Consider the following 15,871-nt stretch of genomic DNA (forward strand, 5'->3'; position numbering starts at 1 on the left):
ATATGGTAACTCATTATTTTATTAGGTTTCAGCATCAAACAATTCCATATAGTTTGCTTGAAATGTGGTTATTTATGGTAGTGTATTTTTGTCTCAGTTCTGCTGACCTCGGTAATGTTTCCTTCTGTGTAAAGAATATAAGATTGCACTTTTAATTATTCTGAGATATTACATTGACCCACACATTTGGGAAGATTTACCATTTTACAGTGGACTTGCATTTATTTTGTTTAGTAAATTTGGGTGCAGGTACACATGTTAATAAAGAAAATAAGAAGATTAATCAAAGATGAAAAAGTCAATTTTCCAAATCATCACCTCTCTATAGAAAGTACATTAATGCATTACCATTTTCAAGTAATCTTGGTGATAGGTTTTTCCCCAGTAAACACACATATTCAATGAAATTTGTACACTTCAGGCATCTAACAAGAGTGTTCTAGGCCAAAAGGACAATCTCATTGATATGGTGATTTCTTTAAAACTATTCTTTTCTCCTAAAACCTATTTCAACAATTGTTTCAGAAATAACCTTATCAGCTATCATTGATCTTATGAGCAAATTTTGAACAAATGGGCTATGAACCAGAGTAAATAGAGAACATGTTTTACCTTCATTTTCACTTACGGCATGTCCAAGTGAAAGCTGTTCTTTTTTAAATCCCAAGAGAAAGTAAAAACTGGTTTTATAGTTTAGTATTGACTACAGCTGCTTTGAAAATTATCGCAACAATCTAAGTACATGTACAGACTAAAAAGTCATTACAAAATCAAATGCTATAAGTTGAAAAGTCTAGGCCTGTTTTTATGTTTTTATGCTGCTGGTTTGCTACACAGAGCAGTCTAACACTTGTGTGGCAGCTTATGCATTATGGCAGCCACAGCTGGTAGATGGTAAATTGTGTGTCTGTGCATGTGTATGTGCTTGGTTTCAAGATAATAACGATTGTTGCTGTTGTTGTTGCTTTCATAATTAATACTGTTTTTCTCTACCATTCAGTTAACATTTACTTTAAAAGATAATTTTCTACTACTTTCAAAGTTGAATTTTCTCTCTTTGCTTTTCTAGATTTTGATGGCTGCATTGCCTATCTGAAATATGGTGAAGAAAGTCTTCCCTTCATAGGAAAACACAACCTTGCTACTATATCAAAAACAGACCCCTCTGTGAAGATTGGTTGCCGAGGGCCCAATATCTGTGCCAGCAATCCCTGCGGGGGAGAATTAATGTGCATTAACCAGTGGTATACTTACAAATGTGTGCCTCCTGGAGCCTGTGCCTCCAGCCCTTGTCAGAATGGCGGCAGCTGTGAACCTGGAGAGAGAGCTGGATTTGTATGCAGCTGTCCTGAAGCTTACAGTGGAAAGACATGTGACATTGTAGTGGCTTGCCTTGGTATCATGTGTGCCCATGGACATGTATGTAAGGGAGGAACAAATGGAGGCCATATATGCATCCCTCAGCCTTATCCAGCTGAACTTTCCCTGCCATTGTGGGCTGTTCCTGCGATTGTTGGCAGCTGTGCTACTGTGCTGGCTTTGCTTGTGCTTAGCTTGATCCTGTGCAACCAATGCAAGGGAAAGAAGGCAAAAGTGCCAAAAGAGGGAAAGAAAACAAAGGAAAAGAAAAAGAAGGGGAGTGAGAATGATGCATTTGATGACCCCGATAACATCCCACCTTACGGCGATGATATGACTATCCGGAAGCAGCCTGAAGGAAACCCTAAGCCTGACATAATTGAAAGAGAAAACCCATATCTTATCTTTGATGAGACAGATATACCACACAACCCAGAGACTATACCCAGTGCCCCTCTAGCTTCCCCTGAACCAGAGATAGAACACTATGACATTGACAATGCAAGTAGCATTGCTCCTTCAGATGCAGATATAATCCAGCATTACAAGCAGTTCCGAAGCCATACTCCTAAATTTTCCATCCAGAGACACAGTCCATTGGGCTTTGCCAGACAGTCACCAATGCCCTTGGGAGCTAGCAGCTTAACATACCAACCTTCCTATGGTCAAGGCCTAAGGACAACATCCTTAAGTCATTCTGCGTGCCCTACACCCAACCATCTTTCTCGTCATAGTCCTGCTCCATTTTCCAAATCATCAACTTTTTACCGAAACAGCCCAGCAAGGGAAATGCATCTTTCAATGAGAGAAGGGAGTCCTTTGGAAATGCATAATGATGTCTGCCAAACAGGCATGTTTAACTATCCTACTAGATTAGGAAGAAGGAGCAAGAGCCCCCAAATGATGGGAACCCATAGTTCTAGGCCAGGAAGCCGCTTAAAGCAACCAATAGGACAGCTGGAGAGTGGTCCTCCTGTAGGACTTTCCATTGAAGAAGTGGAGAGGCTTAACACACCACGGCCTAGAAATCCAAGCATCTGTAGTGCTGACCATGGAAGGTCATCTTCTGAAGAGGACTGCAGAAGGCCTCTGTCAAGAACACGAAATCCTGCTGATGGCATTCCAGCTCCAGAATCTTCATCTGACAGTGATTCCCATGACTCTTTTACATGTTCCGAGATGGAATATGACAGGGAAAAACCCATGGTATACAGTTCCAGAATGCCCAAACTATCTCAAGTAAATGAATCAGATGCAGATGATGAAGACAATTATGGTGCCAGGTTGAAGCCGAAGAGATACCCAGGCCGCAGAGGAGAGGGTGGTGGGCCTGTGGGTGCACAAGCAACACCACCCAGCACTCAAGACAATGCATCACCTTTAAAAGTTGGGCCACAGAGTGGGAACTTCAACTGGGACAACCTTTTGAACTGGGGCCCTGGATTTGGGCATTATGTTGATGTTTTTAAAGATTTGGCATCTCTGCCAGAAAAGACAGCAGCAAATGTAAATGAAGAAAGCAAAAATGGTACAACACAACCAAAAGATGGGGAAGCCGAACAGTATGTATAGAACTTGATTGTCAAAATAGAAAATCATGGAACACTCAAGCCATTCTACCATTGCAGAAAAGAGAAGAACATACTTTTCTTTTCTTTTTATCCAGGGCCAGTGGTTAGGACACTTTTTAAAAAATCACAATTATGCTGCTGAAATGGACGAGTAAATTTTTGTTCTTTAATTTAATTGGGATTGGTTGAATTTGCTTCTTCTGCATGCATTATGTTTCTAAACAAGGTATTTGGCATGTAGAGCTTGGAAATAATGTTCTATATTCGTTTGTGATTTTTAAATTAATAATGATCAATTCTAAAAATGGACAAGACAGTTTATTGTGAAGAGTGTATGTGTACGCAATTTTAATATGTGGTTCTGAAATGCAAAAATGTCAAGTACATTGTTTTTGTTGGGAGATACTTGTAGCAATTCTACAGAAGCTGAATGAAGGAACAATGCTATTGGGTTTCTTTAAGAGTGTGCTTCCTATATCCTGCGGTTGTTCAGATCTGGATACTTTAAAGAACGATAAGCTTGAGTAATGGCTGTATTATCTTTTTCAATACATGGGTGCTATTAACCTGCTCAAGTTCATCAGCACTTTATGATTTTATTATTTTTGACAAGGTTGTGTGAGAACTTCTGAATTCTATTCTTATTTTCCCCCAACAGACAGTATTTCTAGTTAGTATGTAAACCAAGTAGCAGCATCAAACAGTAGTAAAAGATGAAGTCTGGTTAAATGCAAAGCAAGGCTAGAAAACAAACAATAGCAATAATTATTGTACAGTCTCAATTCTATCACTAACCTGGCGTAGCCTAAGCCAGAGCCTCCCAGATGTTGAATCATAACATCCAGGATTCCTCACAATTGGATATACTTGAGTTTTTAGGAATTGCAGACCATAAACATTTAGCAAACATGATTCCTGCCCTGGTGCAAGCAACCATTCATTATCAGTGTTTCAGTTTTGCCATTTGTTTAAAAAAAAGGCATTAAAATGGCTGCTCCACTTCACAGGAAGCCATTGTGAAGACTACTTACCTATATAACTATATAGGGATTAGTATAATTGTATGTATTATTGTGAGCACTGCCTTGCCCACAACACCGTGAAGCAATTTTTGTTTGGCTCCATCTCAAAATATTCTATGACAAGTAGCATTTGAAATTTTTAAAATAATGTTGGAAAGAAAAATGATTGCTTTATTCAAACAGTTGACGGTCTATAAAAATAACCATATTGTATCAGTTATGAATGGCACAGGAACCTCTGTTTTTCTTTAAAGAAATGCACAATACAACAGGGGGAAAGTAGCATTCTCTACGTGTACACATGCATCATTCATTACTGATATTAGACACATATGTTTTGGACTCAGTATCCCAATCCAAGTGCAAAACATTTAAGAAGTAACCTGGCTTTGAAGGGAAATACTTAACTCTTCTAAATCTCGGTATTTTAAAATTGCTTGTTGTAGAAATGCCACATATTTCCATGCAGCTCCTTTTGTACTGTGTAAAAAAAATGGGATTTTGGTGAGATTGTTTCTCTATCACTTTCCTTTTCAAGCTAAACATGTGTTTTAAGTATCAATATTTTCCTATACTGAATTGTTTTCTTACTTTCGGGGAAAGTAAGAAAAATACTTTCTTTTTTTTTACATTTGTTACTTATGTAACATTCATATTTTCACATTTTGATAAAATTGTAACATACAGTATTCTTTCTACGTGTAAATGCCAATAATAGAATTAAAATATTTATTTAAAATGTCTGGTGTGCAGAAGTGGAGACAACATGCTAGGCCTTGGCCTCATGTGTCAGTGTTACCTGTTTTTCCTGCATAAACAAATTTATTTTTAGCTATCCCTCCAAAATCATGGTGAAATCAAGAGGAGAGAGCAAGAAGTTTTCTTCAGCAAGAAATGGATTTAAAATTGCCACAACTTTTTTAGATTATGTCAATGAGTGAGGAAAACTACCACATTTTTTAAAAAAAAAAGTTTGTCAAGATTGTTTCCTTCCTGTCAATGCCTATTTGAGCAAGTTCTTATCACAAAAAGAATGAACAAAAGCACCTGCACTGGCCAAATTCAGTAGGTACAGTTATTCCAAATGTGGAAACAATTATGTTTTGCCTCACTGCCATGTATATGTTAAAGTGAAGAAATCTGTCAGTAAAGAGAAGTGGTAAACTGAATTCAGCACCACAAGCTTGATTTAATACAAAGAAATTAAAAACCAGATTGGCAAAATCTCCCCATTTTCCACAATCAATTTCCTTTCATTGAAATATTTGAAAGTTGTTTAACAAAATGAACCAAGCAAATTCTTACCCATTCTCAGAGCGCATCTATTCTGTGGAATGAATGCATAACAACAAGCTTAAAATGTAGGCAGTATTGGTTACATATGCTGAAGTACATAGCAGATCCCACCCGATCTCTGAATCTAAGCAGGGTCAGTCCTGATTAATACTTGAATGAGAGGCTGCCAGTTAATACCAGGTGCTGTAGGGCACATTGCAGAGGAAGGAACTGGCAAGACCCTAAGAAAACCCTGTGAAATTCATGTAGTTATCAGAAGTCAACATATGACTTGAAGACACATACATACTATTTGAAAACTAGTCCTTCCATTAGGCAGCCTTGAGGAAAACACCTCAGATATCTGATGCTCAAGAAAAAAGCAGTGGAACCCAGACTTGTCCTTCCTGCAGCTTTAGTGCTCTCTTCTGCAACAGTACAGTGTGTAACACAGAGTGTCCTGCACCCATAGAAGACCCTTTTACTTTCTGGTGTAATGGCCCTCTGTCTTATTTTCATTGAAGGGAATGCCAAGCATTACTTTCCATTATTGCTGGAGTAAAAACTTAATATGGCTCCTGTACCTTTAAGGGATGTGCAGGAGAGGAAATTTCATCAGGTGTAGCTTGTTAAACAGGTTGCATGAGAAGCGCCATCTGCCAAAATTCCCTCTTCTGCTTGACCTCTAGCCACCCTATACCTTACTATCTGTATGTCAAATAGAGGGGGGGGGGCAATCCTGTCCTTCCCCTGAGGCAGCAACATTTTTCAGTCTTATTCTGCCCTACAGTCATGCCATTTCTTTTCACAGTGGAATGCAATGAAAGCCACTGATAGCTGGTAAGTATAATAATGATTTGCACTTCAGGACAAGGGTAGGGATAACTCAGTGCAAAGGGAATTGAGATATCTTCTCACTGAACTCTGCATTGGGGAAGAAAAACTATTACATATTCTTCAATAAAAAACATTCAAGTTGACTGTCAAATCTAGCTTAACTTTTATGTCATCTTAGCCATCCACTCCTTGAACTCAGTTATATTTGGCTGCTTCAAAAAGTGATTTGTCGTGGTGCATGACAAACAGCCCAGTGCCACCACCTCTGGTCCTTCTCTTTCCCACAGTGTATCAAAAGGAACTCTTTCCAGTTCTTTCAGATGCGGTCAGTAACTCCAACAAATTTCATTTTGTCTCTTTCTCCACTCCCATTAACATTTGCTAGTGGTTTTAGTTGCCTTTGTTTTGACTTTGATTTCCCAGAATAGCTGCAAGGAGATAGCAAGGAAGCAACACGTTGAGTTTTAAGTGACATTCTAGTACTCCAAAGAAGAACAGAGGGCAAGCACATCGGAGAATGAGATCTTTTTCTTTCCGGCTATGACATAATTGGATGTCTGCATATTAAAGTGCCTCAACAGTATAGTATAGTATGTTTGGAATGTCCTTTCTTACCCTCAGTAGCTATGACAATTAAATTAGGATTTGCTAATGTTTTTTCAACAAATAAATTGAATGAGAAGGCACCAGTAAGATTTACAATAAGAACTAGCTTTAGTTCTTAATTGCAAAGCTTTGCAGATAAGAGACAGGGTTTCACCAAAAAAGTGTGAAATCTGCCCAGTTAGGGAAATCATAATTTCATGAAATACCTTCTCTTACGTAGGGTAGGGTAGGGACCTTTTTCATTGATAAATTAAAGCATTTTTGTTAACACTGCCAAGGTTGCATCCTGCTAAACTGTGGTTTATGGAGCCACTGGAGCATTCCAGCAGATAATATTAAACACCTCCCTAAACTAAATCTCAGGATTCCATAGGATGGAGCCATAGTTGTTGAAGAGGCGTAATTGTGATGTATAAAATGTTCTCCATTTTCACTACTTCTTTCCACTGATTCAACAGAACATTTGCCTGGGGTTTTTTTCATGTTAGCAGCAACTTGAAAAACTGCAAATCGCTTCTGGTGTGAGAGAATTGGCCATCTGCAAGGACACTGTTTTGATATTTTACCATCTTTGTGGGAGGCTTCTCTCATGTCCCTGCATGGAGCTGGAGCTGATAGAGGGAGCTCATCCTCGCTGTCCCTGGGTTGGATTTGAACCAGCAACCTTGTGATTTGCTTGTGACTCTGTCCTAATGAAGTCAATGAGACTTTGTTTTATTTTGACACACACAGAATTCCTCTGTTAAATTCTGATTCCTCGCCACAGAAAAGGAAAAGCAGAATGAGATACTTTTAAAGCAGATGAGACAAACTGGAACACATAAGGTATTTTTTCCTCTGTTATTCCCTTCTCAGCCTAGACAATAATTCCACCCCCCCCCCCACACACACACACACACCCCTAGGACTGTCATTCAGTTCTAGGAACAGAAAATCACTTTTTAAATGCTTTGGAAGCCTGTTTTCCTTTTAAAAAATGTGTTTTTCTTTTTCCCTGGAGGCCCTGGTAGTGCAGCGGGTTAAACCACTGTGCTGCTGAACTTGCTGACCAAAAGGTCATCAGTTCGAATCCAGGGAGCTGGGTGAGCTGCCGCTGTTAGCCCCACCTTCTGCCAACCTAGCAGTTCAAAAACATCAAAATGTGAGTAGATCAACAGATATCGCTCCGGCAGGAAGTTAATGGCTCTCCATGCAGTCATTCTGGCCACATGACCTAGGAGGTGTCTGTGGACAACACTGGCTCTTCGGCTTAGAAATGGAGATGAGCACCAACCCCTAGGGGAAACCTTTAACTTTACTTTCTTTTTCCTCTCTTTTTTTTTTCTTTCACCGTTTGGTAGTAGAAGTCTTTTCTTCATCTTATCCAGGAGTGAAAAATGTCACTGTTCTTGATAGGTTTCCTCTTCCTGATGTGGTGTCTCAACATGTCAAGGATCCCATTCTCATTGAGAATCTGGCTAATTCTTTGAAGGTACACATTTTCTTGCAATGAAATTTCCTGGATGCAAAAATGCTACTTTCATTGAGACTTTCCACAGACATTTCTTTTCATTCCTAATGCCCACCAATCTATTAAAACATCAGGATCTCTGTAGATGATTATTCTTGGGGCAAACGCCTCATACTGTCCACACTGCAAATCAAAATGGTAAATTGTACATGCAATGCATTCACCCAATGAAATTAATATTGCAGGCCTTTTGATGTTTACTTGAAAGTAAGGATATAGATATTTACTTCTTTCATCCTTCCACACAAGAGTGAGAAATTTGGAAAGTGTTTCTTCCTGCTGGAAGAAGGATTTGTGCGTTTTTTTTAATGAATAATTCTTTACATTTGGGGATTTTTAGTGAAATTTTCATTTGCAGTACTGTTGATTGTGTAAAAAACAGAAGTTATTGCATATAAAATCTGGGCGAGGAGGTTGTAAAAATCCCAACCCCGTTGGAATACTTTGAATTATGAAAAAATTCACTGTGGTTAACCTTTTTTTAAAAAAAAGAGACCTTATCAAAGATTGGGAAGCAGTGCAAGTATTTTTTTCATCTCATTTTCACAGCTAATTTTTCTCTCAAGTAAATGTGATTGTTGATGTATAATTTGATCTTTAATTATGATTGAAAACTATGGTATTCTAGTTAGTTTTTTGTTTAAAAGAAACATCAAGTTAGTTTCATCTACATTGGAGTGTCAAAAGGCCTTGACTCCAATTTGCTGCTAAACCCATGCAGTAGTGCCAGGGAAATAATTGGGATAGTGCAATAAGAATAATATCACTCAAAGAGATGCAATGGGGTTTTGCAATGGCATTGAGCTCTTGAAGACCAGAAAGGATAAATAGTTCCATGTTTCTACAGCTGCAACCTGCAGTAAAAGATGCTGTGCTATTCTTCTATTCTTCTTCTTGGAAAAAAAAGTGCCTCCCAGTGACCTAGATTTCTAGGGACTCTGTTTCTTCATTATAATGATCTCATGACTAGACAGACAGAAGCAAGATGCAAATTGCCTACTGAACAAATTTACTTTTATTAGAAGGGGAATGTTCTCAGCATTTGCCAGGCTTGCAAACTGATACGGCAAATACAGCCAGTGAAAGAGAGAAAAAACCCCACACACATGCAGATTCCAAAGTGAAGTCTCCGTAAATCAAACCATTAAACGACATGTGGTCAAATGCTTGTTTCATGACTATTCTGTCTTTTTGTGCAAACCTCCTCCCTCCTTTATACTTTCTTCCCCCAACACACTGATTATACAAGCATCAACCAAAGATAAGATTTTAAAACTTGATAGAATACAAATTGTAGTTTTCTCTGTACATAGAGCAGGGTGGGGAAAAAAACTATAGTTCTTTGTTAAAGCAAGGTTTTCAAGTGCTATAGCACAAATTCTGAAATGTAATATTACCAAGGGTTAACTTTCACTCTCAGTTTCAGTATTTCTTCCTTACCACCCCTTCCCAAATATCTATAATATGTGGGGTTTGTTATTCCTACAATAGCACAATTTTCATAAAAATAACAAAAATACAATGTGTGTGACTACTTTTAGCATTCTAATGAATTAAAAATGTTAAGTAAATGTATATATGAAGTGATCTCTGAAGTGCATTGAGAAGAACGCAAACGGTGTGACTGTTTATTTAAAATATGTGCTATTACACCAAACAGGGAAAAGATAGTAAGGGGAGTATGCCAATAAAGTGAAACCTAAAATAAAATACTATGGCTCAGATTCTGCATTGATATATGTAGCTTTGGAAGTGTAGCTATTTCTCCATAAATAAATTTCTGAATGCCATCTCCAAGAGTACCTTTTCAACAGGACAATGCCCACTCCCAAACACTTCTGTGTTTTTGAAGAGCAGGAGTATGAGTGGTGACTTGTCTGAAAAGTGAAAAACAATGACTGGAAAAAATGAATTGAGAAGGCATAAGGCAGATTTATGACACCATAATTACTTAACAAAATACTAGTGTTTGTTTTTATATTGAAATAGATGTAATATTACTTTTAAAACAAATCATGAATTTTACAAAACTTATTTTTGGTTGGGGCGGACTGATACAGAGCTTCTGAATTCTGTCAACATCTGAGAAATAAGCATTTTTCGATAGATTACACAACCTGGGTCCACCCAAAGAAAGAATTGCATGGTTTAATGAAACAGGCTAGGCATTTCTTTCAACAATAAACATAAGCATTTTGATATCGTATCTTTTCAATGTACAGCAAAACATAACTGGATATATAATTTAATCAAGACTCAAATAGAAGGAGTGAAAGCCACTTTATATTAGTGGAAATGCAATGCTGATAACATTATAGTCGTGCTGATTAGATTATATGTTTTTGTAGTCACCTCCTGAAAAGGAAAGGCTCTAAGGGAAACCTTGATTATTTCAGACTATTTTAATAGTACTGTAATGTTAGTGTGTGTTTGCAGAAGTAAAATGCAAGCTGAGTACTATGTGTACTGCATTCATAGGTCCCTTTCCCCACCTGTAGTCTTTCTGAAACTCTGACACATGGAGGTCTGTTCAGTACAAGACGTAAAAGAGCAAGTACATACTTATCCAGGAGGGAGCCTGCTGTTTCTTGGCTGAAGCCAAGAGTGTATATATATTCTTTTCTCCTTAGCAATGGATGAGTCTTAAATGATCCAATCTCTATTACAAGGAAGAATCGGCATACTAGGCAGTACACTCTATGAGCTTCAGAACTCAAAATGTGACAATTTATTGACAATATTTTGATACTTTTAAACACCAACATGTGCACTTTTCACCTTTACCAAACTCACTGACAAAGGTCTGAAGCCTATATGGCCATTGTTTTGGTTTATGTTTGTCCATTAGTGTAAACTAGGGATGTTCATTGAAGAATATTTTTATCAGTTTGTTTGAAGCATTTACTGAAATTTGAAAGTTTGTGAGGAAAGGCACTTGGAGAATTTTTTTTGAAAAAATAGCAAAGATTTTACCTTCTCTAGCCAAGGCTTCTCATCAACTTTCAGCTAAAATTTGTCTAGTTTGGCCTTGTGTTTAGTTTGACAGACCTGGCAAGTGTGCCTCATAGGAAAGGCAGAAGGCTGAAAGTCACAGAGAGGGGTCCGGTGGATAGTAAAAGGATCATAACTCCCTAAGTAGGAAGAGATAAAGCCATGTACACAATTGAAATAGGATTTTGTTTCATGTTGGACTTTAATCAATGCCCTGTTCATGTGTGTGAGATTAGGATGGGTCTGGGGATGTACGGTATCTGACCAACAGATACAAATTCTTCTCCCCAAGGTTTTTCCCCCTTTACTTTGCAAATGTATCACATTGCAGAGAGTGAGATGTTGAAAATCATTCATATCTAGAACTCTTACCATATTTTTCCATGTCTGCATTCCCTGGTTCATTTTGCCTGCCCTTTTCCTTTGGCCACCTAAACTGTATTTCTCAATGTTCAACAACATTTCAAATTATTGAATTGCCAAGAATTTGGGGGCTGAGAGAAAAATTCATTTCAGGATCAGAATTCTTACTTGTGTTCACTACACCACAACCCTCCTATCAGGAGGAATGCAAAATGGGACAAACTGCATATACAGCTTTAAAACATATAAAGGTTTGAAACATATATCCATATGCAGTTACTATTTACATGCATACACAGTTTAACATTTTCATACATCCCAGAAAGTAAACTATAGCAAAATATATAGAGAGTTTGTGAACAGCATCAGAAATCAAAAATGGATCAGAGAAAGTTGCATCTTTTCTCTATATAAATAAGGTCAGGCCATTTGGAACCAAGGGTCAGGAAAAAAAGTTAGAATTTCATAAACATCCTCTATAGTAATGGAGATTAATGTGTAGGTCATCAGAATGCTAAAGGAATCTATGCACATACGCTTTTCTCTACAGACATTCATTTTTAACAATGTCAGAGCAGGGCAGGTAGAACCATGTACTTTCTTGAGTGGAGCTAGCATTATGGGTAGGGAAGGAAAATATATTCATAATTATTCCTTCTCGGGTGAAAAACAGTTTTCCTGACACTTGGGAAAACCTGTCAGGAAGAATAATAGAAGAGCAAGAATTTTGTAGTATGTTCTCCTGGCACCAAAAATCCAAACTATTGTGCACAGAAATCCAGTGTTTTATTCATAGAATAATTCCCATGCAAAGCTTTGGCATTATCAAACACTGGGGGGAAATGCAAAGGGATATTTGTTTTCTCCTCCAGCAGGGATAAAACTACTTTATTTGTGTCCACATCTGATAATGAAAAAGTGAAAGATTTGCATCACTGCTCTAAAGTCCCTTCCCATGAACAAATCTTCTTCCCACAATTCTTATGTGAAACAAGCAATATTGATTAGAAATTGCATTAAAGTATTGGGAAGTGGGGAGGATTAAAAGCCAGTGGCAGCTAGGAACTCCATGTTAGTAGAACAGTGAATCAATTCTGGGTTACAGTCTGGACTTCAAAGTTGTTCTGAATGGTGAAGATTACACTATGTAACATTATTTTTGTTCTTGGGTTACAAATGCCATTTTCTAATTGATTCTATCATAAAAATGGGGAAAAGTTTATTAAACTGCAAAAATTTCATTTTTGCAGGACATCCTGCAGCACATTTTGCTATAGCTTTTCAATGAATAACTCATTGAGTCTCAACCAATTCAACATAGTGTGTGGCAGCCACAAAAATGAAGTTTTTAGAGTATAATAATGACTTTCAAAGTATGCACTGCACAATTAAACTTTCAAACCAGGAACAGAACATTTTTCCAATTTTGTTACATAGTGTTATATTTTGTGGCTAGGGTTCAGACCTTTGCACAGTCCTTCAAATTTCAGATTAAAACTCTACTGATTCAGAAGCTATCAGCCATCACTTCCAAAACAATGAGGAGAATGGAATGACATCTACCTATTCCTGTGGCCTCCCCCCCCCCCCAATTTTTGGCATGAACTGCCTTCATTTTAAATTTTGTACTTTTTTTACACTCTGATTTATTATGTCATTGTTGCTTTGTTTTGTTTTAGTTTTTTTTTGTTTGGCATTCTATTGGTTGCTGTCGTGTGCCTTGTTTGTATTTAATGCTGTTTTATTGTAATTGCTTGGGCTTGGCCCCACATTAGCCGCCTCGAGTCCCTTCGGGGAGATGAAGGCGGGATACAAAAATAAAATTATTATTATTATTATTATTATTATTATTATTATTATTATTATTATTATTATCTGATCCTCATATACCAAATGTATATGCCACATTGGTTGCATGGATTAGATGTGACAACATCAATAGTTTAATATAGGCTCATTCACATCAATTGTTTACCAGCAAAAGAAAAGTATAGGCAGATCTTTCTTTTAGACATCTGTAGGGACTGACAAAGAAATCCAGTGAAAGGCTCCATGAATTGGACCTCATTTCTTATACAGAACATCTATGTGAGACTTAAAAGCCCCAGCTAATAGTTACAAAGGCTGGCATAATCTTATCATGCAGAGCTGTACTCACCAGGAAAATAAAAATGCTGCTATCTGGTGGCTAATATCATATGAAATTCTAGAGCTGCAGTGTGTGTGCGTGTGTGTATGTATTCATTCAGAAACAGAAGGAAAATGCATTAAGGGCCTTAATCTGTCTTTTACAGGAACAGCTCTGGTTGGCACAAGTGCTCTCTCCTAAATATAGTTTGAAAATCAATTGTTTATGATGGTGACAAAACCCTGCATTACCATGTTTATTTATGTGGTGTTACTATACACCACCTATGAGCAAGATATAGCACATGCGGGCATATTTCCAAGCTCATTTTGCTAATGAGGTATTAACATGGAACATGACAGGTCTTTTTATTTTTCATCTACCACATTCTTTTACTACTGTTTGCTCAGTAACACTTCTCTTCAGTTCCACACTTTCTTTCACTGTGTACCATTCGAAAATATCATTTCCCAACATACAGACTGAATCTAGTTTTTCTACTAAAAGTTGCTCAAGTAATATTTAAGAAACTAATCTAGCCAGGGCATGTTATTTCCTTTCAGATAGTTGGTCAGACTGTATACAGTCAAGAGACAGTGCAGACAAAACACGATAAACCATAAAACATGCTATTCTAACATGCAGCTATCCCCCCCCCCCCTCCTGAAATCTCGCTCTTCCACTACATCAATGGTTCTCAAGCTATGGGTCCCCAGGTGTTTTGGCCTACAACTCCCAGAAATCCCAGCCAGTTTACCAGCTGTTAGGATTTCTGGCTGTTGAAGGTCAAAACATCTGGGGACCCACAGGTTGAAACCCATTGCACTAGACCACGTTCTTGCACATTTTGGAAGTAAAGCAATTTTTGTGATTCATGAAAAGCATTTGAACCACTACCATGAAATAAAGAGGCCAGACAACAAACATAAGGTATACAGGGGCCATTATTTGACCTTTTTACCTGAAATGGTATGCGAAACCCTTCTGAAAATCTGAGCTCCAAATAAACTGTGGATTCCCAATTTAGGTAATCCTGTAACAGTAACCTTAAATGTTCCAAATCAATTGTGCTGGGGCTCTTTTGGAAGCACGGGAGTACCTCCTTTATTATGTTTGCTGTTGTTCTCCCCAAGCTGGGGGCCCACTCATCCTTTGGGCCAGTAATGAAAGGAATGAGGACTCTTGCACAAGGAATGCTTGTATTTGAAATGACAGTTGGTCTTACTTCAACTGCCATGTATTCTACATTCCCAACAATACTTATTTGCATCCCCTTGGGTGCAAAATGTTCACAGTGGTTTTTTTTGGTTTTTTTTTTTGGAGAGGGCTAATGTGCCCACTATGTGACCAGCCTTCTAGGATTGGGCAAGCTGGGGTCACTAAATGCATCCAGAGTTCAGGGAAAGACTTCTCGCACCTGACCAAAGGATACATTCCAACCTTGATTATAAAGGCTTTGTTGTAGAAAAGCCATTATGGGCCAGCAAAATCAGAGTAGCTCTTTTGAATAATATCCTGTTATTTAATCAAGTGGTAGGCTTTCCAAGGCTGGTGTTGAACAGTAACTCCCATGTATATACAATAACCAGCCAACCAGTTCTTCCACATCCAGTCTACCCTATATTTCCTCACCTTGTTCCCTTCTTTTTTGTCCAGCAGCTCCCAATCTTTCTTTTAAATCTCCCAAAAAAACAAGAAGAGATCCACATACTCCCTTTTAAAATCTTCTCAACTGTATTGGGTGTTAAATGATCCCCCAATTCCATCCCCAAATCCCCTGAACAGAGAGCCTGACATCCAAAGACGTTGAAAGCAGATCCCACACATCCCTGAGGCACTGCAGGATGTGCTACCAGCCCCAAAGAAGAGCACTGAGCATAAGTTAATGGCTGACCATTTGGAAGCTGAACATTAAAACCATCAGATGAACCTGCGATAAAACCACCCATCAACTCTGTAAACTGGGAAGCTAGATGTGGTGATGAAATGTAGCCATATACAATATTCCCCCACTACTTTGCCTAGGAAAACTTTCTTTTTACAATGCTTTTCCCCCTGCAGTTGCTCTGATTTGTATAGCAGTTTTCCAGTATCAAGCCTCGGTTAGGAAAAGGGTTGAGCATCCAGATGGCTCCCAAAAAACCCAGAGCACAGCAGAAGGAGTTGCCATAAAACCTTGGATTAACCACCCAGCATCAATAGATCCACT

The 15,871-nt window shown here is 38.1% G+C and overlaps 1 protein-coding gene and 1 long non-coding RNA gene across 2 annotated transcripts in view; one reads left to right on the forward strand and one right to left on the reverse strand.

Annotated features, from left to right (window-relative positions):
* Positions 1–4,691, forward strand: part of fat4 (FAT atypical cadherin 4) — a 163,906-nt gene extending 159,215 nt beyond the window's left edge. The window contains exon 17 of the mRNA XM_062983642.1: positions 1,070–4,691. Coding sequence (XP_062839712.1) covers positions 1,070–2,931 — 1,862 coding nt within the window. The 3' untranslated portion in view covers positions 2,932–4,691. The remainder of the gene's footprint in view (positions 1–1,069) is intronic.
* LOC134299771 (uncharacterized) overlaps positions 1–15,871 on the reverse strand; it is a 200,182-nt gene that overhangs the window by 5,292 nt on the left and 179,019 nt on the right. The gene's annotated exons all lie outside the window — the stretch shown is intronic.

The sequence above is a fragment of the Anolis carolinensis genome, chromosome 5 (assembly GCF_035594765.1).
Source record: "Anolis carolinensis isolate JA03-04 chromosome 5, rAnoCar3.1.pri, whole genome shotgun sequence".
NCBI classification, from domain to species: Eukaryota; Metazoa; Chordata; class Lepidosauria; order Squamata; family Dactyloidae; genus Anolis; species Anolis carolinensis.